Source organism: Podarcis tiliguerta, assembly GCF_965153285.1.
Source record: "Podarcis tiliguerta genome assembly, chromosome: 16".
Lineage (NCBI taxonomy): Eukaryota > Metazoa > Chordata > Lepidosauria > Squamata > Lacertidae > Podarcis > Podarcis tiliguerta.
This window is the reverse complement of record NC_139549.1, coordinates 5,730,522-5,756,140: the sequence shown is the minus strand read 5'-3', so window position 1 is coordinate 5,756,140 and position 25,619 is coordinate 5,730,522. Positions and strand designations below refer to the sequence as shown.

The 25,619-nt window shown below is 44.9% G+C and overlaps 1 protein-coding gene and 1 long non-coding RNA gene across 4 annotated transcripts in view; one reads left to right on the top strand and one right to left on the bottom strand.

Moving 5' to 3' along the window:
* Positions 1 to 25,619, top strand: part of LOC310666253 — a 278,050-nt gene that overhangs the window by 3,799 nt on the left and 248,632 nt on the right. The window lies entirely within an intron of this gene.
* The window catches only part of LOC310666130 (intelectin-like protein), an 814,635-nt gene continuing 804,070 nt past the window's right edge, over positions 15,055 to 25,619 (bottom strand). Inside the window, exons 1-8 of one of the 3 annotated variants that reach the window (XM_083416760.1) lie at positions 24,013 to 24,172; positions 23,817 to 23,929; positions 22,098 to 22,262; positions 21,167 to 21,414; positions 19,453 to 19,611; positions 17,951 to 18,071; positions 17,534 to 17,637; positions 15,055 to 15,321 (exon numbers count right to left, since the gene is read on the bottom strand). In XM_083416760.1, coding sequence (XP_083272886.1) covers positions 15,172 to 15,321; positions 17,534 to 17,637; positions 17,951 to 18,071; positions 19,453 to 19,611; positions 21,167 to 21,414; positions 22,098 to 22,262; positions 23,817 to 23,877 — 1,008 coding nt within the window. In that variant the 5' untranslated portion in view covers positions 23,878 to 23,929; positions 24,013 to 24,172 and the 3' untranslated portion in view covers positions 15,055 to 15,171. Of the gene's footprint in view, positions 15,322 to 17,533; positions 17,638 to 17,950; positions 18,072 to 19,452; positions 19,612 to 21,166; positions 21,415 to 22,097; positions 22,263 to 23,816; positions 23,930 to 24,012; positions 24,173 to 25,619 lie in introns of those variants that run through there. The other 2 variants (XM_083416761.1, XM_083416759.1) reach the window with 2 other exon arrangements.

Here is a 25,619-nt window from a genome sequence, read left to right as displayed (position 1 = left end):
TGGACCTGAAGTGGTCCCCCAAGGGGCAAGGGAAGACTCTAACTCCATATTCCCGGGTGGCCGGGCAAAGTTGTATAAACTGCGGAACTGTTGCAAACCTCCAGATACTTTTGTAACTGGAAAGTGTAATTTTGAGCTTATTTAGCTGAAGTGGATACATTTGCAGGCACCTTGCTGGAACTTTGTTACATGTTTAAAAGTGCTCTGCAGGACTCTTTTCTTAGTGCGTTGGAACTAATTCGCCTTTAAAGGTGCTTTCAAAGTTGGAACAAAGGGACTTTAAATGGCGGAAAGTTACCTTCTTCTCACTAAAATTTTGGTGGCACTCCCCCTAGAGGATATTGGCAATATAGAGGCCAGGGAAAAGTTTTCTGTTTATCCTCTCTCAATGGACTGTTTTTAAATTTGAGCTTGTCTTTCCCATGGGATTATAACATTTGACCTTGAACATTGACTGATGAGTGGCGCAGGAAAGACAAGAGCAGCCAAAGCTAAAGAAGCTAAGGAGAAAGAGAAAGCAAAAAAGCAGGCACAGCTTGTCCAAACAACTTTAACTCAGGGACGCAGATTATCAGTTCCAGCTGTGCTTGCGACACAAAAAGTAGAAACCGAAAAGCCTGAAAAATCAGAGGAGGGAGATATGGCAACAGGAGGAGCTGAGGGTGTACTGAAACAAGTTCTGGAACAATTGGCAGTGATAAATCAAAAAATTGATAATCAATCAATAAAAATTGATCAATCAACATCCTCAATCCAGAAGTTGACAGAGCAAGTTTCCCTACATAACCTAGCAATTGAAAAATTGCAAGGAGCATCAGAAGAGAATCGTAAACTGGCAGGGGAAGCCGCTCAAATTGCAATATCGGCTAAAAAAGAGGTTGAGAAAGTTAAAGCGGAAGTCAAACCTCTACACAAACAGATAGGTGACCAACAAACCTATCTCTCATTGGTGGAATTGAAAAATCGGGAGACTAACCTCAGGCTGAGGGCAGTCCCAGAAATTGAGCAAGAAGATTTGATTGGACTCTTGACAACAGAGTTTACAAAGTTCTGGGATCTAAAAGAAGAAAGTGACTTTAAAATTGTATCGGCTTTTCGGTTGGGAAGATTGGTAAGAAAAGATAGATCCAGAGACTGCTTAATAGCTTTGAGATCAAGGGAAGAGAGAGACAAAATACTAGGCCTACACTTTAAAAACTCAATTGTGATACAAGAGAAAAGGGTGGAAATTTACCGAGACATTCCCAAACAGTTATTGGATTTGAGAGCCACCTATTCAGAATTGGCTAAATTGTTGAGACTTAACATAATTCCTTACAGGTGGGAGTTCCCACAAGGACTATCATTTACTTACAAACAGAAGAAGGCTAAAATAAGATCACCAGAGGACCTGCAAAAGTTCCTGCACGACCACGGAGAAGATCTCCAAAAACAAGCAGCAGCTAATTGGCCTTTACCCAACCCAGGTGGACCAACGCCTGCACCTTCGGAACCAGAGGAGAAAGAAGACACACCGCTCTAGGTGTGACAGAATAGTTCAGGATGTCTCTGCGGCTACTTAGTTGGAATATTAATGGCGGAAATTCCCCGGAGAAAAGAAGGAGGTTATTTCACATATTGAAGAAAGAACAATTGGACATTATTTGCCTACAAGAAACTCATGTGACCAGGCTCCATAGAAAGGTTTTAGTTAATAAAAGACTAGGCCAAGAATTTATATCGTCGGACAAAGTAAAGAAGAGAGGAGTGGTGATTTATGCTAAAGAGAGCCTGACACCTAAATTTTTATTCAAGGATGAACAAGGTAGAATTTTGGCAATTGAAATTCAAGCTCAAGGAGAAAGAATATTGATATTAGGAATTTATGCTCCAAACGACGGGAAATCAGAATTTTTCAAGAAGCTGCATGAGACGCTGCTGGACTATCTGGATTATGCTAACATCATATTGATGGGAGACATGAATGGAGTGGTGTCTACACACATGGATAAGTCTTATAATCAGAATTTAACATCAGATGGCAGACTGCCTAAAACTTTTTTTGAACTGACTGACAATCTGGATTTGATTGACATATGGAGGACAAAGAACCCCCTAGGTAAAGAAGGAACTTTCTTCTCTGAGGCCCATCTGTCCTGGTCAAGGATCGACCAAATTTGGACCTCCAGGGGGCTGGCACCAAAGACTAAAAAGGTGGAAATCTGCCCAAAAACATGCTCCGACCACAACGCCTTGAAAATAGAATTTAGACTAACTCAATCCGGTTCCTTCAGATGGAGAATGAATGACACATTATTAAGAGATCAAGAGATTGTGAAAAAGGCCCAAAAAACACTAAAGGACTACTTTGAGATAAATTTGAATACTACAGTAGAAAAAAGAACGATCTGGGATGCAAGCAAAGCCGTTATGAGAGGGTTTCTGATACAGCAGAATACAATCAAGAAAAAATTCTGGAATGGAAAGAAAGATAAAATATTGGAGAAAATACACCAAGGAGAGAAAAAATTGAGAACTAAACCAAAGTCAAAGGAGGTGCTGAGAGAAATTAAATTCCATCAAGCAGAATATTCAAAATTGATTAATCAGGAGATTGAATGGAAAATAAAACAGATGAAGCAAAGATCCTTTGAATCAGCGAATAAATGTGGAAAGCTGCTAGCATGGCAGCTGAAAAAAAGACAAAAGTTAAACACGGTTACAAATCTAGAGATTGAAGGATGGATGATTCAGAAACCAGAAGAAATCAGGAAGTGCTTCCACAGATATTTTAAAGAACTGTATGCACAGGGGCCTCAGAAAGAATCAGAGATAGATCAATTTTTAAAGACAAATGGATTATCAAAGATAACTCAAGATAAAAAATTAATCTTGAACTCTACAATAACTCCACAGGAAATTGAAGGTGCCATTCAGAATATGCAACTAGGCAAATCTCCAGGCCCGGATGGGCTTACCTCCAAATATTACAAGACTTTGAAGGACTATTTGATACAACCCTTGTTGGAGGTATGCAATCAGATCATGGAGGGGAAGAGGGCACCAGAAACGTGGAAAGAAGCCTTCATCACATTGATACCCAAGTCAGAATCTGAAAAGACTCAGCTCAAGAACTACCGTCCCATCTCACTCCTAAATGTGGATTACAAAATATTTGCAGACATTTTGGCAAGTAGACTTAAAAAAGTATTAAATGAAGTAATTCATAAGGACCAAGCAGGCTTTCTCCCTGGTAGACACTTATATGAAAATACCAGAAACATCATTGACATTTTGGAACTTTTGCAGACTAATAGGAACACAAGGGCGGTGTTAATCTTTATTGATGCGGAGAAAGCATTTGACAATATATCTTGGATGTTTATGAAGAAGAACTTGGAAGGGATGGGAGTGGGACGGGGGATTGAGAATGGATTACAAGCAATCTATTCAGAACAAAAGGCTAAATTAATAGTGAACAATGTGGTGACGGAGGAATTTAGAATCGAGAAAGGGACACGACAAGGGTGCCCCCTATCCCCTCTGTTATTTATTTCAGTCCTGGAGGTGCTATTGAACATGATCAGAGAGGACCGGTTGGTACAAGGGATAGAGGTCGGAGTGAAACAATATAAACTGAAAGCATTTGCAGATGACCTAGTTTTGACATTGCAGGAGCCAGAACCCAGTACAAAAAGAGTTCTTGAACTTATATCTGAATTTGGTCGGGTGGCGGGATTTAAGTTAAATAAACAAAAAACTAAGGTGTTGACCAAGAATTTGACAATTACAGAAACAGAGGGGTTTCAGAGAGAAACAGAATTGAATGTGGAAAAAAAAGTGAAATACCTAGGGATCTATTTGTCCTCCAAAAATTTGAATTTATTTAAGGACAATTATGAGAAATGTTGGTTGGAAGTTAAAAGGGATTTAGAAATTTGGTCAAGATTGAAACTTTCCTTGTTGGGAAGAATCGCAGCTATAAAAATGAATGTGTTGCCGAAAATGTTATTTTTGTTTCAAACCTTGCAGATCGTGGACAGAGTGGACTGTTTTGGAAAATGGCAGAAGGACATATCTAGATTTATCTGGCAGGGCAAAAAGCCCCGAATAAAGTTTAAAATACTAACAGATTCAAAAGAAAGAGGGGGGTTTGCCCTGCCGGACTTGAGGTTGTATTATGAGGCTGCAGCCTTCTGCTGGCTGAAAGATTGGTTTTTGTTGGAAAACACCGATGTCCTAGATCTGGAAGGATTTGATAATGCTTTTGGTTGGCACGCATACCTATGGTACGACAAGGTTAAAGTACATAAATTGTTTAAAAGCCACATTGTCAGAAAAGCAATTTTTGCAGTCTGGATGAAATATAAAGACCTACTAGAGAGTAAAACTCCGAGGTGGTTATCACCAATGGAGGCCAAGGCCCGAAAAAGACCCAATATGGAGGCCTACTGGCCGAAATATTGGGAACTAATTGAAAAAATTGGAGACAATTGGAAGCTGCAGAGCCAGGAGAAATTAAAAAACAAGGTGCGAGATTGGTTACATTATGCTCAAATTCAAGAGGTTTTCAAAATGGATAAAAAAGTTGGATTCCAGGTGGAAAAGTCGAAACTAGAGACAGAATTGTTAGAACCAAAGACAAAGCTGTTATCTAGAATGTATAACTTGCTGCTTATGTGGAATACACAGGATGAGATAGTTAAATCTGCTATGATTAAATGGGCACAGGATGTTGGACACAACATTATGTTTGAAGACTGGGAAAGGTTATGGAACACCGGAATGAAATTCACGGCAAGTACTGCCTTGAAGGAAAACATTATGAAAATGATATACCGGTGGTACATGACCCCAGTCAAGTTAGCTAAGATACATCACCTGTCTGACAATAAATGTTGGAAGTGTAAAGAAGCAGAGGGGACTTTCTTTCACCTCTGGTGGACTTGCCCAAGGGTTAAGGCCTTTTGGGAAATGATTTATAATGAGTTGAAAAAGGTATTTAGGTATACCTTTCCCAAGAAACCAGAGGCCTTCCTGTTGGGCATGGTGGACCAGAGAGTGTTAAAGAAGGACAGAATTTTGTTTATGTATGCTAGTACAGCAGCAAGAATACTCATCGCTAAGAACTGGAAGACACAAGATCTACCCACGCTGGAGGAATGGCAGACGCAGTTGATGGATTACATGGAGATAGCTGAATTGACCGGCAGAATCCGAGATGTGGATGTAGAAACAATTGAGGTGGACTGGAAAAAATTTAAAGATTATTTGCAAAAGTATTATAAGCTGTATGAATCTTAAGATTGTGCATGATTTGGAAAGGATATGCTTTAGCAACTATGATTAAGTAAACAGTAAATTAAGTGAGCAAAGAGAAAAGGAGACAATATGAATTGAACATGTTACGTTTATTTTCAAAGGTATAAAAATGGTGACATAATATATTGAATTTGGATACATAACATGTGAAAGTTACAATAAGGTATGACATAAGGTAACAAATTGCTGACATTGTTAATACAAAGAATGCAGAATCGGAAGGGGTGGGGAAGTCCAAGTTAGGACTCTTTTTTGTTTTGATTTATATTGTTTTGTTATATTAAAAAAAAAAAATGGTTTCTTGTAAATTTGTAGGTATGTTGTTTGCAATGTACAAAATTTGGAAAGAAACGCAATAAAAAATATTTAAAAAAAAAAAAAAGTTTTGGCTGGGGATGGCGGGGTATAAATAAAATTGTTGTTGTTGTTGTTGTTGTTGTTATATTCCAGGGTTTACTGTTCCGGATTTACAGAAACCACCCTAGTTTCTGATTTGATCCTGGAATGTCCCACTTTTCCTTAGGACATCCCTATTTTCATCTGAGAAATGTTGGAGGTTTTGCAATGGCCAGGCAGATACTTCTTGGAAGTATCCTGAGCAAACAGGATCAGAGCATAAGAGCAACTCTTCCCTCCTTTGGCTTCCAGCCACTGATATTCAGAAGCATCTCTGCCTCCAGCTATGGACGCGGGTGGCGCTGTGGGTAAAAGCCTCAGTGCCTAGGGCTTGCCGATCGAAAGGTCGGCGGTTCGAATCCCCGCGGCGGGGTGCGCTCCCGTTGTTCGGTCCCAGCGCCTGCCAACCTAGCAGTTTGAAAGCACTCCCGGGTGCAAGTAGATAAATAGGGACCGCTTACTAGCGGGAAGGTAAACGGCGTTTCCGTGTGCAGCTCTGGCTCGCCAGAGCAGCAATGTCATGCTGGCCACGTGACCCGGAAGTGTCTTCGGACAGCGCTGGCCCCCAGCCTCTTGAGTGAGATGGGCGCACAACCCTAGCGTCTGTCAAGACTGGCCCGTACGGGCAGGGGTACCTTTACCTTTATGGAAGCAGAGCAGAACCATCATGGCTATTTGTCCTTCTCAGATTTGTCTCATTCTCTTTTATATCTACCCTAGTTGATGGTCATCACTGGAGTGCCACAGTTTAACTGCGAGCCGCATAAAGAAGTATTTTATTTTGTCTGCCCTGAATTGTTCAATGTTCAGATTCACCGGAGGTCCACGAGTCCCAGCTCAAGAAATGTTGCTTCTATCAACAGTTCCTTATTTAGGGTAAAAGCTGCTGGCCCTGTTTGTTTGTTTTTTGGAAAACTCAGCTGTTTGTGTTATGGTCATGAGTTTATGCTCATGACTTCTTGTTCAGGAACTGAGTGTCTCCCCTGCATACAGTCAACACAAAGAAGCATAGACTACAGAGAGTTTTAACAAGCCCTTATACCAGTCCTTGGTGGGGCTCACATCTTACATTCCTTAAATTTTGGGAGTGGGAGGGAATGTTCCTTTCTGCCACCTGTTTTTTAACTGGTTACTGAGCCAAAAGAGGACCTGCCTTCTTATTCCACAGCTGTCAAGATTACTCAGAAATCTTTAGTAAGGGCAGTGCTTTTTTTCCTGGGGGTACGCAGGGGTACGCACACCCCTAAATATTTTGTGCATTTAAGTTTGGCCTCATTAAGGGGCAGTATTTCAATATGAGTAGTTAAATTAGAGTACCCCTTGTCGCAGGAAACCCCCCCCCCCAATCATTCAGTTTGTACAAACTCGACACACCCTCACACACGACATACGCTACGCTTCTGTTATAAACTCATAGAAAATCAACCATACATCGGATCTGCACCGTTCCACTTTTATTTTACTCCATGAAGGAACGACTATCAAAGGGGGATGGTTTGATACAGGACAGCCATAATCCCTTGAGCATACCAGCACATACACAGGAGCCCTACCCAGTTGGCATGACAACCTTGATGGTCCCAGACATTGATGGTCCATTTTGTTTCACCTGGTGGCAGGTGGGAGTCCTGTCGCGATAGTCTTCAATAGCCTACTGGCTGCTGTTTTGCTCTGATAGTCCTGGCTGGTGTCATTGGTTTTTTTTGTCCAAGGGAGCCCTCAAATTTCTCCGTTAACCCCTAAACATTATTTTTAGAAGGGAGGAAAGCGCTGAGTAAGGGAATCTATAGAAAGCCTTTTTCTTTTCTTTTCTTTTCTTTGTGGTTTTTAATTCTGAAAATGCAAAGAGGGGGCTTTTTTTAGAGGAAGGTATTTACATAGGGTTTTTGAATATTATGGTTGTATGCAAAATGATTTTTGATTTATTTTTTTCTAAGCCACACAGAAAACCTTGTGCTACGCAGCAGCATGCAAATGCCAAAAACACAATTAAAGGAAGAGGACATAATGAGCACATGATAATCTGTTTCCCCTTACATGATTTTGGTTATTTTTGCTATAGATTTGCAAATGCCAAAAGAGGAGGCTTGCAACAACAACACAGTGAAAATTTCTGGGACTTCACACAGAGCAGACACTGTCCACAGCTGGACTGAAGGTTGTGTTTTTAGTGACTTCAGTGCTTCTCCGGTTAAGTTTTTTTATTGCTGTTTCGGGGAAACAGCTATAAAAAATACCAACAGAATAAACCGAGTCCTCTTAAAGGAACTCTCTTGACCCTTACCCACCCATAGAAGGCATGCCACTTTGAGTTATTTGGGGGGAAAGTTCAGGAAAATTAGTCAGCATTTTGGTTCCCGTGGGTGGCACTGTGGGTTAAACCACAGAGCCTAGGGCTTGCCGATCAGAAGGTCGGCGGTTTGAATGCCCATGACGGGGTGAGCTCCCGTTGCTCGGTCCCTGCTCCTGCCAACCTAGCAGTTTGAAAGCACGTCAAAAGTGCAAGTAGATAATTAGGTACCGCTCCGGCGGGAAGGTAAACAGCGTTTCCGTGCGCTGCTCTGGTTCGCCAGAAGCGGCTTAGTCATGCTGGCCACATGACCTGGAAGCTGTACACTGGCTCCCTCGGCCAATAAAGCAAGATGAGTGCCGCAACCCCAGATTCCGTCACAACTGGACCTAATGGTCAGGGGTCCCTTTACCTTTATCCTACAATGCCCATATTTCAGTGCAATATTCCCTGATATTCAAAGGACTGCAAGCGCTTTCCCTTGACTTTGTGCATTTTCATATGCCATTTTGGCCAATTTTTGTACACACTTTTCCCCCCTAATGCCAGAAAGCTCATACCAATAACAAACTTAGTTGGTCTCTAAGGTGCTACTGGACAATTTGTTTATTTTTTAATATATATATTTAAACTAAAGGACACCATCCTCTTTTTATGCTCCTCCTGATGGAAACATGCAGATGGCTTTAGTTCTCCTACCCAGAAGCTAGGAGAGGGGCCAGAGGAAAGACCCATCCATTAGCCTGCAGGAGACCACCACTTAGTTGGAGCTCTTGCAATTGAGCTCATTCTTTGGAGATGTTGATGAGGGCACTCAAGTAGCCAGCTTTGTCTTACAGAGAAAAGTTTCTGACCAGTTCAGCAATCTCCCCAGCTGTTAGATTCTAACCCTCATTGGGTACAGGACCCTGACAACTGGAAGGGCATCATCCATACAGACCCTACAAACCCACAACAGTATATTTAAAGTGTGCAGAGCTCTTTATGCACACCTCCTGATTATCCCTGCAACGGCCATTACTTATTGATTTGTTACTAGGGACGCAGATGGTACTGGGGTCTAAACCACTGAGCCTCTTGGGCTTGCCGATCAGAAGATCGGCGGTTTGAATCCCCGCGACGGGGTAAGCTCCCATTGCTGTCCCAGCTTCTACCAACCTAGCAGTTCGAAAGCACACCAGTGCAAGTAGATAAATAGGTACCGCTGCAGCGGGAAGGTAAACGGTGTTTCTGTGGGCTCTGGTTTCCATCACGGTGTTCTGTTGTGCCAGAAGTGGTTTATTCATGCTGGCCACATGACCTGGAAAGCTGTCTGTGGACAAATGCTGGCTCCCTCGGCCTGAAAGCGAGATGAGCGCCACAACACCATAGTCGCTTTTGACTGGACTTAAGCGTCCAGGGGTCCTTAACCTTTACCATTGATTTGTTGATTCAGTCTTGATCCCGCCCTTCTCCCTGAAGGCGCCTGAGTAGCAAACACATCCATAATACAAGCATTGAAAAGCATTCTAAAAAGCTGTTTAAAAGCTTTCCTTTAACCTGCAGTCTCAAGATTGCCAGGAACAATTGCCAAATACCTGGGTTGTACAGGAAGGCTTTTAAATCCCTATTGAATATCAGTAATGAGGGAGACAGACACACTTTACCAGGGAAGTGATTGCACAAGCATCACTAAGAAGGCATTTCAAACATTTCAACAACAACAACAGTTTAAAAACTTTCTCTCTTCCAGGGTCTGAAGTGGTTGATATAGGGGAAAGTGCTTTTTACAGGGATTGGGGTCCCAAGCCATTTTGGGCTTTCTATGCTGGTGGCGCTGTGGTCTAAATCACTGAGCTTGGGCTTGCCGATCAGAAGGTCGGTGGTTCAAATCCCCGTGATGGGGTGAGCTCCCGTTGCTCGGTCCCTGCTCCTGCCAACCTAGCAGTTTGAAAGCACGTCAAAAGTGCAAGTAGATAAATAGGTACCGCTCCGGCGGGAAGGTAAACAGCATTTCCGTGCGCTGCTCTGGTTCGCCAGAAGCGGCTTAGTCATGCTGGCCACATGACCCGGAAGCTGTACGCCGGCTCCCTCGGCCAATAAAGCAAGATGAGCGCCGCAACCCCAGAGTCGGTCACGACTGGACCTAATGGTCAGGGGTCCCTTTACCTTTATCCTACAATGCCCATATTTCAGTGCAATATTCCCTGATATTCAAAGGACTGCAAGCGCTTTCCCTAGACTTTTTGCATTTTCATATGCCATTTTGGCCAATTTTTGTACACACTTTTTCCCCCTAAGGCCACATTTTTTTTAAATTTTTATTTTGCACAGATATTTTGGCTGAAGAACTGCATTTGCAAAATTTGGAGAGGAGCAAATAATAATAGTAATTGAAAATGCGAAGGCCGGTTTCGCTTCGGTTTTTGACTCATTCCAGGGTGTGTGAGTTGGGTAGATAAGAGAGCTTCATGCTAAAATAGAAACCAGTCTGGGATTCTTCCTTTGCTAAACTCCAGGCAGGGAATCTCCTACATGCAGTGCTTTTTTCTGGGGAGACCCACACCCCTAAACATTTTGTGAATCTAAGTTTGGCCTCATTGAGGGGCAGTATTTCAATACGAGTAGGAAAATGAGAGTACCCCTAAACATTTTTTGGGGGGGAGAGAGTAACATGTAACCCCCATTCCTCGCAAACATATGTAAAAGGGAGGTGAGCAGGTCTTTACATTTATTTTTCAATCTTTGCTAATCCTGTGGCTCACATTCCTTTCCTTGGTGGTTAATAATAATAATAATAATAATAATAATAATAATAATAATAAGTAGAGACATCACCTTGCCAACAAAGGTCCGTATAGTAAAAGCTATGGTTTTCCCAGTAGTGATGTATGGAAGTGAGAGCTGGACCATAAAGAAGGCTGATCGCCGAAGAATTGACGCTTTTGAATTAGGGTGCTGGAGGAGACTCTTGAGAGTCCCATGGACTGCAAGAAGATCAGACTTCTCCATTCAGAAGGAAATCAGCCCTGAGTGCTCACTGGAAGGACAGATCCTGAAGCTGAGGCTCCAAGACTTTGGCCACCTCACGAGAAGAGAAGACTCCCTGGAAAAGACCCTGATGTTGGGAAAGATGGAGGGCACAAGGAAAAGGGGATGACAGAGGACGAGATGGTTGGACAGTGTTCTCGAAGCTACAAACATGAATCTGACCAAACTGCGGGTGGCAGTGGAATACAGAAGTGCCTGGCGTGCTCTGGTCCATGGGGTCACGAAGAGTCGGACACGACTGAACGACTAAACAACAACAATAATAATAATGAAGTTTTATGTTGTGTATATCTGCTGGAAAATGTAAAGGCATCGCCTCCCTTTCCTGACCACAACTTTCAGTCTGACTAAGGTACCTGAACCTGAAGCAGTTGCTAACTCTCTTAAGCAGGGCTTATCAGAAAGAAAGAAGGTGGTCGTCTGTTATGTACTGAGTTGAATAGGATCCAAAATGCAGCAGTCTGATTGGTCATAGAACAATAGGTTTCAGAATGCAGCAGTCTGATTGGTCCACAGGAGCCACCCAATCCAGCTCCAGGTGGAAGTGAATCCGCAACCTGATTGGCCTACAGGAGAATCCCGGAATTAGCCAATCACGTTGGGGCCCATTGTGTAAATAATGTATATAAAGCAGACATTGTGGGGGAACTTCCATTCCTCCTCACCACTATGAGCTGAATAAAGTGCATGAAATCCACTCTCGACTCCGAGTATACTTCATCGTCTATATTGAGGGTGGGGGCTCAGGCCTGGGAACCAGATGTGGCCCCTAGGCTACTCTGTCTGCCCCTTGAGATTGTCCCCACACCATGCCTCTCAATTTCCCTGCTTTGCACCTTCCTGGGGGTCTTTTTGCCTGTCTGGAAATGTGTCCTTGAACTCCGATCCGGCCTCTTGCTCTTGTTCTAAGAACCTTAAGGTTTCAAACTGGGGTAGGCAACGTAAGGCCCATGGGCCACAAGCGGCCCAAAGGGGTCGTTTAACTGGCCCACGAGTTGCCCCCAAACTGAGCCACCTGCTTGACGAGTCCCCATGCGCTGCACTAAACCGGCGCAGCACAGCGCGGGGACTGGCTTCCATGGCACCGGAAGCCATATCTGCGCATGACATAGCTATCAATTTACAGATTTGAAAATAAGGGACCACCAGCCTTGAAAATAAGGGATCAGCAGCCAAAATAAGGGATTTTAGACAACCAGCAGCCAAACAGAGCCTCAAGCGGTTGTTCCCATAGCGCAGCAACCCAGCAAAGGGGATGCAGCAAGGAAACCCACCGTCACCTTTCCGCTGGGAAGCGCTGAGCAAAGGCGAGTCTCCAGGCAACGCAGCCGATTTGATTGGCACAAAGCATGCAGGCTCCATCCCCCAGTCATTCTTAGACTCCTTATTGGGTGAGCAACACAGCCAAGCATCACACTTAGAGCCTCCCTCCTCCCTGACCGGGTTCCTTTGAAACCCAGGAAATTTAAGGGACATCATCAATAAGGGACAGCAACAGGACATGGCGCTGGGATAAGGGACTGTCCCGCCAAATAAGGGACGCTTGGCAGCTATGGCACCTGAGCAGATGCCAGAAATCACATCTGCGCAGACACAGATGCTGGAAATCTTGGGCGCACGCATGAGCATGCAAACACAATCCAGCCCACAGAGAGATCGGCGCTGGAGTGAACCAGCCCAGGCGAGGTAAACCTTGCCGACCCCTGGAAATATAGAATAAATATTCATAAATGCATGCATATCTAAATATATGAACCATGTGTCTGAAATAGTACAGGAGAGCAGTCCTGAAGCCATTTTAACTTTCCCAATGACCTCAAATATTCCTCTGCTGTAAGGGAGGCAAATGGGGAAAGCCTTCCCATTGTCTTTTTGCTTGCCAATCCTGTCTCAAGGGCTCATTTGTGTATGACTAGGGTGAGCCTGTGACCTGGATTCAGGAACTAAAGTATTTACCTTCACAAAAGAATGGCCAGACTGCCCAAGTAAGGTGACCATTATCAGGTATCCTGGTAGAGAGGATTTCTGCTGTGGACCGCCGCCTCCTGTGATGTAAGTATGATGTTTTAGGGGGGTGGTCTTGGGCTACAGGGTGGGCAATTTCAAGAGTCTATATAAGGGCTTGCACACCGTTGTTGAGGGTTCTCCTCCCTCCTGCGTGTGGTGAGTGGGGACCCTGTTGCAATAGTCCCTTGAATAAAGATCAGGCTTACTAGCTGCTTTGCTTCTCAATATACTCTGGTTGGCCTCCGTTATTTTCTCCTACTGATAGGGAACCCACTTAAGGACTCTGTATGGGCTCCAGAATACCCCATAAGGAAAAAGGAGCAGTTTTTCTTATAACACTGTTGTTGTTAGGGGTCTTTTTTTGGAGGGAGAGCCAGGATACCCCTCAGCAAAATAGGAGACTAAGGATGGAAACTCCATTCAAATAATCCTTCAATCAAAACTGAAACTTTGCGTACTCCCCCCCCCCAAAAAAAAAAAATTCCATCCAGAAATAAAATGGTCCATTCAGCAGTGATCACACGATGCTAACTGACCTTTCAAGTGAATCTCAAACTTCCCTGGAGGAGTAAAAAATCTGATTAGGAAGGGATTTTCAAGCCCACAGTAAATCTTCAAAAAGATCATCAGTCTTGAGTTACCCTTAATTCTACAAACTAAAGAGGAGGAGCTTTGAGTGGATGACAGACCAGCTTTTGTTTTAAACAAGGATGACCAAAGCTAATGCGAATTCAATATGTTTTAACTGTTTTGATTCTGAATTTTAAAGTGTGGTAACCTACCCTGGGGACGCGGGTGGCTCTGTGGGTAAAACCTCAGTGCCTAGGACTTGCCGATCGCATGGTCAGCGGTTCGAATCCCCGCGGTGGGGTGCGCTCCCGTCGTTCGGTCCCAGCGCCTGCCAACCTAGCAGTTCGAAAGCACCTCCGGGTGCAAGTAGATAAATAGGGACCGCTCACCAGCGGGAAGGTAAACAGCGTTCCGTGTGCTGCGCTGGCTCGCCAGATGCAGCTTGTCATGCTGGCCACGTGACCCGGAAGTGTCTGCGGACAGTGCTGGCCCCCGGCCTCTTTGAGTGAGATGAGCGCACAACCCTAGAGTCTGGGAAGACTGGCCCATACGGGCTTGGGTACCTTTACCTTTACCTTTTAACCTACCCTGGGGCCTGCTGGTGAAAGGTAGTTCATAAAGTTCATAGTGATAATAATCCATACTGTCAGGGATCTGTTGGCTGAGAAGGGGGGAGAGATAGGAACGTACAGGGAGCCATCTCCTTTAATGAGCAGCTGCACTTTATCAGAGAGAGAGAGAGGAGTAGGAGGGGCTGTCAGGAAACACAGAAACAGAGAGAAAGGAACAGCCTACAACGCTTTGGTTTTTACGTAAGGAGAGGAGGAAAGGGGGGGGGTCAGGAAGTTTCTATGCTGGAAAAGGAAAAGGCACGAGTCACTTCCGGCAACTGATAGCAAGTGAGGAAGACATGCTTTTAAGAGCTCCATACTGTACAAAGTTGTTGGACTTAATAAATCTTGTAAAAGCTGGCTGGAATCCCGGGTTGTTATCTCGGCTAGCACCCACATATCATCCTGACACAGACAATTTTTTATTTTTTTTTGCATGCAGTTGTGCCTAATGTACACTCTTTGGCAAAGAACCACCCTCACAGAATGCATTTCAAATATATGCTTCTTTAGGCACAGTTTCTCCTGATATACCATTTTTGTTTGAATGGAGAACTGCACCACAGAATTCAAGAAGGTGCCAATTTGGAAGGGCGATTCTGCTTCACATAGTATTTCGGGAAGGGCTAATGAAACAGCTTTGCAACTCAAATGCAAGCTGATCTGAATTTCCACCCCCTTATCACAAATGCCTTCCCTTCCCCCCAAAACAGCGATATTCATTCCGCTCCCCCACAACGTCATAAGCAGACAGCTTGGTCAGAATGCAACCACGAAAAGACGAAACTAGAATTCGTGGGCAGTGGCGCGTTGCTTTTGATGGGATGGTGCAAGAAAGACTAAGACTCGTATGAACCAGATGGTTGTATTAGCCTTGTTGACATGAGATGAGATTTAGCTGGGGAGAAAGTCCTCATTCTCCAGTCCAAAGCTCTGGTGCTCAGAGAATCAGCAGCAGTGTTGGACTCAGCGGTAAAAAATCAGCATCGCAGACTCCAGCAACTGTTTTGAAGCACTCCAGGCAGTGTGGGTGCCGTAGCCGTCCCAGTCGAAGGCCGTGTAGTCGCCGCACTGCCGGCTGGATTCTGGAAAGTACCCTCCTCCACCGACACAGAACTGGAGAAAGGAAATTTGGGAGAGTCTAGCTCGGAACTAAGGGACGCGGGTGGCGCTGTGGGTTAAAGCCTCAGCGCCTAGGACTTGCCGATCGAAAGGTAGGCGGTTCGAATCCCTGCGGTGGGGTGCGCTCCCGTTGTCCGGTCCCAGCGCCTGCCAACCTAGCAGTTCGAAAGCACCTTCGGGTGCAAGTAGATAAATAGGGACCGCTTACCAGCGGGAAGGTAAACGGCGTTCCGTGTGCTGCGCTGGCTCACCAGATGCAGCTTGTCACGCTGGCCATGTGACCCGGAAGTGTCTTCGGACAGCGCTGGCCCCCGGCCTCTTAAGTGAGATGGGCGCACAACCCTAGAGTCTGGCAAGACTGGCCCCAAAAGGCAGGGGTACCTTTACCTTTTACCTTAGCTCGGAACTGGGAGTGGCCTTCATCATATTCGGCATCGCCAGCGGGACAAAGCAGCTCCCAAATTTATCCTGCCTCTTTTATTATTATTTACCGCATTTTTCGCTCTATAAGACCACAAGACACACCTAGTTTTTGGAGGAGGAAAACAAGGGGGGGGGAAATATTCTGAATCTCAGAAGCCAGAACAGCAAGAGGGATCGCTGCGCAGTGAAAGCAGCAATCCCTCTTGCTGTTCTGGCTTCTGGGATAGCTGCGCAGCCTGCATTCGCTCCATAAGACGCATACACATTTCCCTTTACTTTTTAGGAGGGGAAAAGTGAGTCCTATAGAGCAAAAAATACAGTATTTATCACACCTTTTTTTCCTGCAAGGTGGAATACGTGGTTTCCTCCCCCCCCCCTTCGTTTAATCCCCGCAACAACCCTGTGAGGTAGGTTAGTCTGAGAGGCAGCAACTACCCCCCACCCCCACCCTAAAAGGTCAAACCCAGTGATCTCCATGGCTGAGCGGAGATTTGAACCCCAGTTTCCCAGGTCCTAGTCCGACACTCTAACCTATACGCCACCCCGGGAGTGGATCTAAACACAGTGGGGAAACCACTATAAATACAGTGGTACCTGGGGTTACAGATGCTTCAGGTTACAGACACTTCAGGTTACAGTCTCTGCTAACCCAGAAATAGTACCTCGGGTTCAGAACTTTGCTTCAGGGTGGGAACAGAAATTGAGTGGCGGCAGTGGGAGGCCCCATTTGCTAAAGTGCTGCTTCTGGTTAAGAACAGTTTCAGGTTAAGAACAGACCTCCAGAACGAATTAAGTACTTAACCCAAGGTTTATAACATGCCCCCAAGTATAAGACGCCCCACCCCCTATTTTTGGGACTCCAAATTGAGAAAATGGGGCGAGATTGTATCCGTGTATAAGATGACCCACAATTTTGAACATAATTTTTAATTTAAAAAAACCTAGTCTTATACATGGAAAAGTATGGTAAATCAGAAATTAGATTGTTTTAAATAAAAGGAGAAAAAATAAAAATCCAAGGGAAAATCCAGGGGCGTAGGTAGGTGTGGGCGGCCCACCCTAGGTGTCATCCCTCAGAGGGGTGACAAAACCCACCTGAGCGGGTCACACCCCGCCCCCCTGGGCACGATCACCCCCAATGGGCACCGATCGCCATGCCAATAGCCCCCAATGGCCAACGATCGCAGCGCCGATCGCCCCCAAGGGGCGCCAATGGCCCCCCTAGGCTGCTCTGATCGCCCCTTCAGGTGCCTGAGCAGCTAGCTCCCCCGCTGGGGAAATCTCGTTTTAAACCGTTCCTTCTCTCTTCCGCCATCTGGTGTTGCATGTTTATAATGCGTTCAGTTCCTTTTTTCTTTGCTAATGTAGCTGCTTTTGAATTCTGGTGCTGGAGGAGACTCTTGAGAGTCCCATGGACTGCAAGAAGATCAAACCTCTCCATTCTGAAGGAAATCAGCCCTGAGTGCTCACTGGAAGGACAGATCGTGAAGCTGAGGCTCCAAGACTTTGGCCACCTCATGAGAAGAGAAGACTCCCTGGAAAAGACCCTGATGCTGGGAAAGATGGCGGGTGCAAGGAGAAGGGGACGACAGAGGATGAGATGGTGGGACAGTGTTCTCGAAGCTACCAGCATGAGTTTGACCAAATTGCGGGAGGCAGTGGGAGACAGGAGTGCCTGGCGTGCTCTGGTCCAGGGGGTCACGAAGAGGCGGACACGACTAAACGACTAAACAACAACAATGTAGCTGAGTCCTGGCTCTCTTTCCACCAACTTACAACTCACCGTTTCTGTGTTACAACCAGTGGCTTTGATCCCAGCACAGAGCGCAATGGCAGCTTTCTCGTGGTTGAAGACCCGGAACTGGATGTAGCCAGCGACAAATTCACCTGGAAAGACAGAGAGGCGGGGAGGGAGAACACAGTCTTGGTGGCTGAGAGCAATTGACAGCTTTCTCCTCCTCCGTGAATTTGTGTAATCCTCTTTGAAAGGCATGGAGACAAAGCTCACGTCCGCAACACATATATAAAACGGATGATGCACATTCAACGTACCTTTAAAGCACACAGCTCCGCCCCCCAAAGAATCCTGGGGGTTCTAACTTACCCCTCCCTGAGCTACAATTCCCTTAACAAACTAAAGTTCCCAGGATCTTTGTAGGAAAATCCATGTGGGTGTATCTTCAGACCGGAATGGACTTGCCTCTGGAATTTGGAGAGTAATAGAATGCAGTTTGTTGCGCATTTCCGGTGTCGTAGACGACAGGGACGATGGGGCCATTATTAGCTGGGCAGCCGCCAAGCCCAAACTTGACTGGGTATTGCTGGAAAGAAGAACAAATGGGAAATAAACCAGAGAGAGAGAGAGAGAGAGAGAGAGAGAGAGAGAGAGAGAGACACCTTGGCCTGTTCAACTTAGAAGCATACAAGCCTGAGCATCAAATTTGTTTAAAAAGAATATACAGTGGTACCTCGGGTTAAGTACTTACCTTATTTTTCGCTCCATAGGACGCACCGGCCCATAGGACGCACCAAGTTTTTTGGGGGGGAAATAAAGGGGAAAAAAATATTTCCACCCCAGGCGCTTGTGGGGCCAGCAGCGGGGAGAAGCGCTCTTCTCCCCGCCGCCCGCATGCAGAACAGGTCCAGGGACAGCGGGAAGACCCAGCTGTCCCCGGAGCTTGCGGGGCAGGCAGCGGGGAGAAGCGATCTTCTCCCCGCCGCCTGCCTTCAGACCAGGTCTGGGGACAGCGGGAAGATGCGCTGCGCCTCCCCGCTGTCCCCGGAGCTTACGGGGCTGGTGCTGCGGTTCTCCTGAAGTCTGGAGAGCGAGAGGGGTCGGTGCGCACCAACCCCTCTCACTCTCCAGGCTTCAGCGAAAGCCTGCATTCTCTCCATAGGACGCACACACATTTCCCCTTCATTTTTGGAGGGGAAAAAGTGCGTCCTATGGAGCGAAAAATACGGTAATTCGTTCCAGAGGTCCATTCTTAACCTGAAACTGTTATTAACCTGAGGCACCACTTTAGCTAATGGGGCCTCCTGCTGCCGCTGTGCCGCTGGAGCACAATTTCTGTTCTCATCCTGAAGCAAAGTTCTTAACCTGAAGCACTATTTCTTCGTTGAAGTGTATGAAGTGTATGTAACCTGAAGCATGTGTAACCCGTGGTACCACTGTAATTGCATCATCCTCCCTGTGTCCTTCCTTATTTACTTATTAATTTGATCACATTTAAGGACATAAGAAAAGCCTGCTGGATCAGAGCAGTGACCCATCTAGTCCAGAATTCTATTCTCTCAGTGGTCAGCCCGGTGCACCAATGAGAAACCCTCAAGGAGGGCCTGGGCACAAGAGATATTCTCCCCTCCTCCGGTTTCCAATAACTAGCATTCAGAAGCATCTACAGCCTCCAGACAGAGGTGAAGCTAGCTGCTCCGGCGCCCAGAGCGGTGCACATGCTGTATACCCGAGGGTTGGGCCATGGGGGTGGGCGAGTGTCCCTTTTCCATGTTTTCCCTAACAAAGTCATAACAGAGGGCAGAGTGAAGTTGTGACGGGATGGGAACCTGGACCTCTGAGATCTACATCTGAGGTCTTCGGGTATTTAGAAATCTGCTCTCAAACACACACCGCCACATCCTTTTGAGAAGTCTGGGCTAACTGAGGCACTAAATATTGACTGTCCATTCAGCCACATCAGTTACCTGATAAAGCCCGTGAAGGTTCCCTCCTTCTACGGACAAGAATCCGGTCTCGGTGTGATACCTCAAGAAGGCAGAGTCACGCCATTCCCTCAGGGGGGTGTTGTTTGGGACATGCCAGATGGCCATATCCCGTGCTTGGAGGTCAGAGTAGCCCGGATTCTGTAAAATATCAGAAGAGGGTAGGAGAAAACACCTATATATTTAGTCAGGGCCTTATTCTGCAATCAGAGTGCCTCAGTGGTGGATTCATAATGGACCATCCGCACAAGACTTTGCTTTAATACAGATTTTTCACTCTATAGGACGCACCCGTCCATAAGACGCACCTAGTTTTAGAGAGGGAGAACAAGGAAAAACAATTCTCTCCCTCTCTGTGCAGCGCCCCTTCAGTGAAGCAGTAGGAGAAATGGAGCCCCTTCCATTTCTCCTCCCGCTTCACTGAAGGGGCGCTGCACAGAGAGGGAAAGCTGTGCAGCGCCTCTCCGGCGAAGCGAAGCCAGGAGAGCAAGAGGGGTTGGTGTGCACCGACCCCTCTTGCCCTCCTGGCTTCAGGGATAGCCGCCCGAAGCCTCCGGAGCGCAGCGGGAGCTCTGGGGGCTTCACGTTGCTTTCGCTGAAGCCATGGAGCCTGCATTCACTCCATAAGACACGCACACATTTCCCCTTAATTTTTGGAGGGGGAAAAGTTTGTCTTATAGGCAGAATCCGAGACCAGGGAGAAGAGTCGATGGAAGAAGATTGGAAAAAATTTAAAGTATACTTACAGAAATATTGCAAAATTAATGAATGTTAGAAGAATACTGGAATGAAGTTATATGGTTTTAGCAGAAATGTTATAAAGAATTAAGCAAAAACTGCTTGTTAACAGGCCAAAGTGGAAAATTTAAAGTTAGATTGTGTTAAGATAAATTATAGAACAAAAATTGAGAAAGAAGGAAAGGATTTGCTGCATTAGCTAATTTGAACTAGAATACAAAAAAGGGAGGTGTGAGGAAGTCGAGGAAACAAATAAATGAAAGATAAAGATATGGAATTTGGATGTGTTTTTAAATGTTTTTGTTTTTCTTGTTGTTTTGATATACTGTTTTTCTATCTATTTTTGATGTATTGTTTGTAAATTATTTTTTTATTGCTTTTTCTTTTTTTCTCTCATACTTTCTTTCTGTAACTATAAAACTTCTAATAAATATTTTTTTTTAAAAAAAGTGTGTCTTATAGAAAGAAAAATACGGTAGTTGTTCTGTGATGCTTCCACAAGGTTAACACATTGCTGCCATCTAGAGGGACGACTCCATAACGCAACCAAAGTGGAATGAAAAGTTAGGCAGGAAGTTATAGGGCAGGGGTCAGCAACCTAAGGCCCATGGGCCGGAAGCGGCCAGCGGAGGTCATTTGACCTGTCCACAACCCCCCCCCCCAACTGAGCTGGCCAGCGTGACTAAGCTGCTTCTGGCACAACAGAACACCGTGAAGGAAACCAGAGCACATGGAAATGCTGTTTATCTTCCGGCCACAGCGGTACCTATTTATCTGCTTGCACTGTGTGCTTTTGAACTGCTAGGTTGGCAGGAGTTCAGACAGAGCAACAGGAGCTCACCCCCTCGCAGGGATTCGAACCACCAACCTTCTGATCAGCAAGCCCAAGAGGCTCAGTGGTTAGACCACAGCGCCACCCACGTCCTCAAGAAACTCAAGAAAGGTAACAGAGCCTCACCTTATAGTCATCACACGTTGAGCCCACAGCTGTCCCAAAGGTGTTGTTATTGGACCAGTTGCCTTCTCCACTTGGGTAATTGGCAGTGTTCCCTTGTTGACTAGACCAGCGGTCTCCCAGGGTGCACTTCCCATAAATGTTGTTCTCGTGGATGCTGGCCACCAGCGTCCAGCCGCCTCCGTTGGTGGACATGTCGCAGAAGGTTTGGTAGATCTCACCATCCTCCGTGCTCAGGAAATACAACCCATCTGCCAATGAGCCAAACAGGCTATCGTTATGACCCTCTCTCCGTTGGCGGCATTGACTCTGATCACGTTTTGTAATCCTTGCCGCGTGGAGATTCCTCCCCTCCCTTCGGTAGCTCCACAGATAAGAATCTACGAGCATTTGATATATTTATGGTCCTTTTATTACAGCATCATGTCACAAGCACAAATATACAGCTCTCCGCAAGGAGAGGCTACTCTAAATCCTTCCTCCAACCTCCGCAACAACTAAGTTCATCCCTCCCATTGCCTCTTTTGCTCCCTGATATGTTCGGACCTCCGAGTCCACGGTAAGGGTGGTGTCCCCCACACTCTCAAGTGGCGTCTCAGCTAGCTGCACCCTCCCTTCTGGCTCCCTTGTCATTATCTTGCAACTAGGTAGTTCCTCCCTAAGCTGTTCAGCTCCTGTCTCTCTCTGTTTCTGAACAGGTTGTGGGCGGAGGGGGGGCGACTCTTCCCCCTACAGCTCTCCATCAGAGAGAAGCTGGTCTGCCATAGAATGCAGTCCCCAGTTCTCGTTTTCAGACCATTCCCTGACACAGCAGTGAGCACAGAATCAGAGAATTGTAGAGTCGGAAGGGACCTAAAGGGGCATTTGGTCGAACCCCCTTGAGATGCCTACAAAGTACCTCTGATCTGGCGCATCTTCTTCCTGGCTTACCTACCTGGAGCTCCTTCCAGAGCCGTTTTGATTTCCTTGCAGCTCCGAGGGAGGGTCTGGAGGAGGTTTGGTACCAGGCCCTGCTGGTTCTGGAGGCAGCTGGCATCTTCCCATTTGACCATCAGCTTGAGGATGTCTCTTTTCAAGGAGGCAATGCAACCGTCCGTGTCTGCGCAGAAGGCGTTCCTTATTAGACTCAGGAGAGGAAAGGTGGAGTGCATTTATTGGGGAAAGGGGTGGGAAAGTGTTTTGTGGGCCTCTCAATCTACAGTCAAGGGTTAAGGGAATGTTTCCCCTGGCAATTTGACTGGCGCTGATTTCGTCATCATTTCAGTACCAGGCAAAATCATTTTTCTGTTTTTCAAGGCAGTCGGGTAGCAAAGATGACGTTATGCGACACTGTTAAATCTCCTTTCTATTTATTTTATTATTTTATTCCTTACCTTGATTGTAAATCGATTTGAGGCTCTTTTTTATCTCCCTATATAGAGCAATACGACTGGAAAATCCCGTACTTTGCACGGCAGAAATTTCAATAAAACAATGAACAGGAGGGTGGTGATACATTGGCTACTGCAATTGACACAAGTGATAAGTTTTCTTCCAAAAGAAAATAAATGAGCACTGAGCCACTGATATATTACAAGTGAGCTCTTTACTCAATGCATTTGCAATTGTTTAAGATAAAACCTGTTTGGAAGAGAAACTACTTTGGCCATTTGTCTGGAAGTTTATTTTTGTTTACAGATAGTTGCATTGGTGATATTGTCTTGTGGCGAGGGCGGAGATCTCAGCAACCTTTCGAAATGTCTGGGGAAACTTGGGAATTATATCGACTGACATGCCTGCCGCTAGGAAAAAAGGTTTTCTTATTTGCAACCGCTACGGCCAGAATGATTATAGCAAAAAAATGGAAGGGAGAAAAAACTCCCTCAATAAGAGAATAGCAAATAAGATTTTGTGAATATACAGAATCAGCAAGACTTCCAGCAGTGGTAAGAGGCCAATCAGACCAAAAAGGAGTGGACTTGCATGAAGGAATACATCAAAAAAACATTGTTCTGGTATTAATATATCAATATGCAATGAATGAAACTTATAGGGTAAAAAATTAAGAAGAAATGGGTATAAGATGAGATAGTCAAAAATAATATGGATAACACAGCAAAAAGAAGAAAAAGAAACAAAGGAAAGCACATATAGGTGGAGGGAAGTTAAAATTTATGTCTGTATGTTTAGTTTGTTTGTTTGTTTTCTTTTTTGTAATCTATGTTGACAGATGTATGTATCTATGTATAATAAGTGTGTTTAGTGTTCTGGTTTGTGTTTGGGGGAAAATGTGCAAGCGGGGTTTTTTTGCTGAAATGTTTAAGAATTTGCTCCAAAACTGGGAGGGGAGGTTGCAAGAACTTTGGTCAATAAACTTTGGCACTGATTGAGGCATTCTATGTCTTGCATACGTGTGAGAGAGAAAGAGAGAGAGAGAAAGAAAAAGGGAACTGGGGTGGAGAAGAAAATATGGTTTTGTCCTTTTGGAGGGCAGCTGTCTGTGAGAGAGTGGTCTTGAAACATAAGGTAGTGTCGCCCTTTTGTTGATTCAGAAGCAGAGAAGGAAAGAAAATGTCAGTGTGGTTTTAAGGAGGGAAATTGAGGCAATAAAAGCTTTACAAAACATTATGTAGCTAGTTCTCCCCTCTTCCCCTATGAACATACATAGACTTACCACACTCCAAACCTTTTGGGAAGACAATCACACAAAGCAGAATGGCCACAAGCGCCTTCATTCTTCCAAGTGGGAGAGATCAAGTTTATTTCATGAGAATCTCTCTTCACCACCTACAAAAAAAAAAGTCTCTCAGGCAGAAATCCACATGAACCTGACCTTTGAAGAGTTTGTAAGTAAACTATTTTTAACTTACCAAATGTGTGGTCTTTTTCTATGCTGGGGGAAGAGGGAAACTCTGGTACTCACTTTAAAGGGCACATTTTAAGGGTCTAGCAGCCTTTATCTCCACACTTTGCTGAATATTTTGTGACTATAAATCTCTGCTGAGGTTCTCTCACCAAAGAGTACCAAAGTACTCTTTGCATCCCAACAAAAACTGCAATGTCAACAATTCCAATTTCCTGATTCAGTCCACAATCCAAGGAAAACACACCATGTTTACACTTTCTATGTGAACCAAAGTACAGCCATCCTTTTAAACTGGCACTGAATTTTGCAACGAAGTCCTCCAGCCAACAAGTGTACAGTATATACAAATAGATTGCATATACTATTGTGAAGTGTGCATAAAGATAAATACACCTGTGACTATTGCATGCAAAAAAATACATTATATTACAGGAAACAACTTTGTAAAAATGTGTCTGTTGGACATGTTGGGTGTAGTGAAGGGTTAACCTTCTATGCCTCGAGACTGAGGGGACGGGCTTACAAGGGAAGTAAGCCAGGACATGACAAAAGCAGCTTGGAATGCTGTGAGCTGTGTGGAAATCGAAAGCAGGCTGTTGCGTCGCTGCAAGCAGAGGGAGAAGATGCAGCTTGAATCAGATGGAATTGGGACTTTGTAAATACACTACTTTTGTGCCAATAAAGAGATTTTAGGACAGAAGAAACGTTTGGGACTGCTCTTTCCACACACATGACCACTGTGCAACTTTGCTAATTCCTAATTGCTTTACGACCTGCAGAGGCTCGCAGGGGGAAGCGTGCTGGATGCCGAACAATAAAGCAATAAATCTACCGAAGAGGACATATCCATATGAATGTGGATATCAGAAGAAATTTGCACTAAAATGCAGATAAATTTTCATGTTAAATAAGTTGGAGTTCTTGTTATTAAATACAGTGGTACCTCAGGTTAAGTACTTAATTCGTTCCAGAGGTCCGTTCTTAACCTGAAACTGTTCTTAACCTGAAGCACCACTTTAGCTAATGGGGCCTGCTGCTGCTGCCGCGCCACCGGAGCATGACTTCTGTTCTTATCCTGAAGCAAAGTTCTTAACCTGAAGCACTATTTCTGGGTTAGTGGAGTCTGTAACCTGAAGCATTTGTAACCTGAAGCGTATGTAATCTGAGGTACCACTGTATACCAGAAAAAAAGCACAGCAAAAACTCAGGCCAATGCAAGTTTCAATAGTGGGTGTGGTCCCTACTCGCAAATCAATAGTCAATTGTGACAAAAACTAATCCATTCAAAAGTATGTATTCTGACAAGGATTACAGACTCAGATAGAGATTACAAACTCAAACAGAGATTACAAACTCAAACTCATAAAGAGATGTATAACACAATAATTCGTTACAGAATTAGAGATAAGAGTTGATGAGTAGAAATAAGTTCATGTTAGCCCATAGTCAGATTCGACATGAAGTTTCAATCAGTGAGCAGAAATCAGGAGTCAATTATGGATCAGAAACCAGGACAGGGCCCTGTTTCGAAGTATTCACCTTCATCAGCTAATTTTTAAAGGGTCGTGTAAGTTTGAAGACTTTTGGATAAATGTTGTTGTTGTTTAGTCA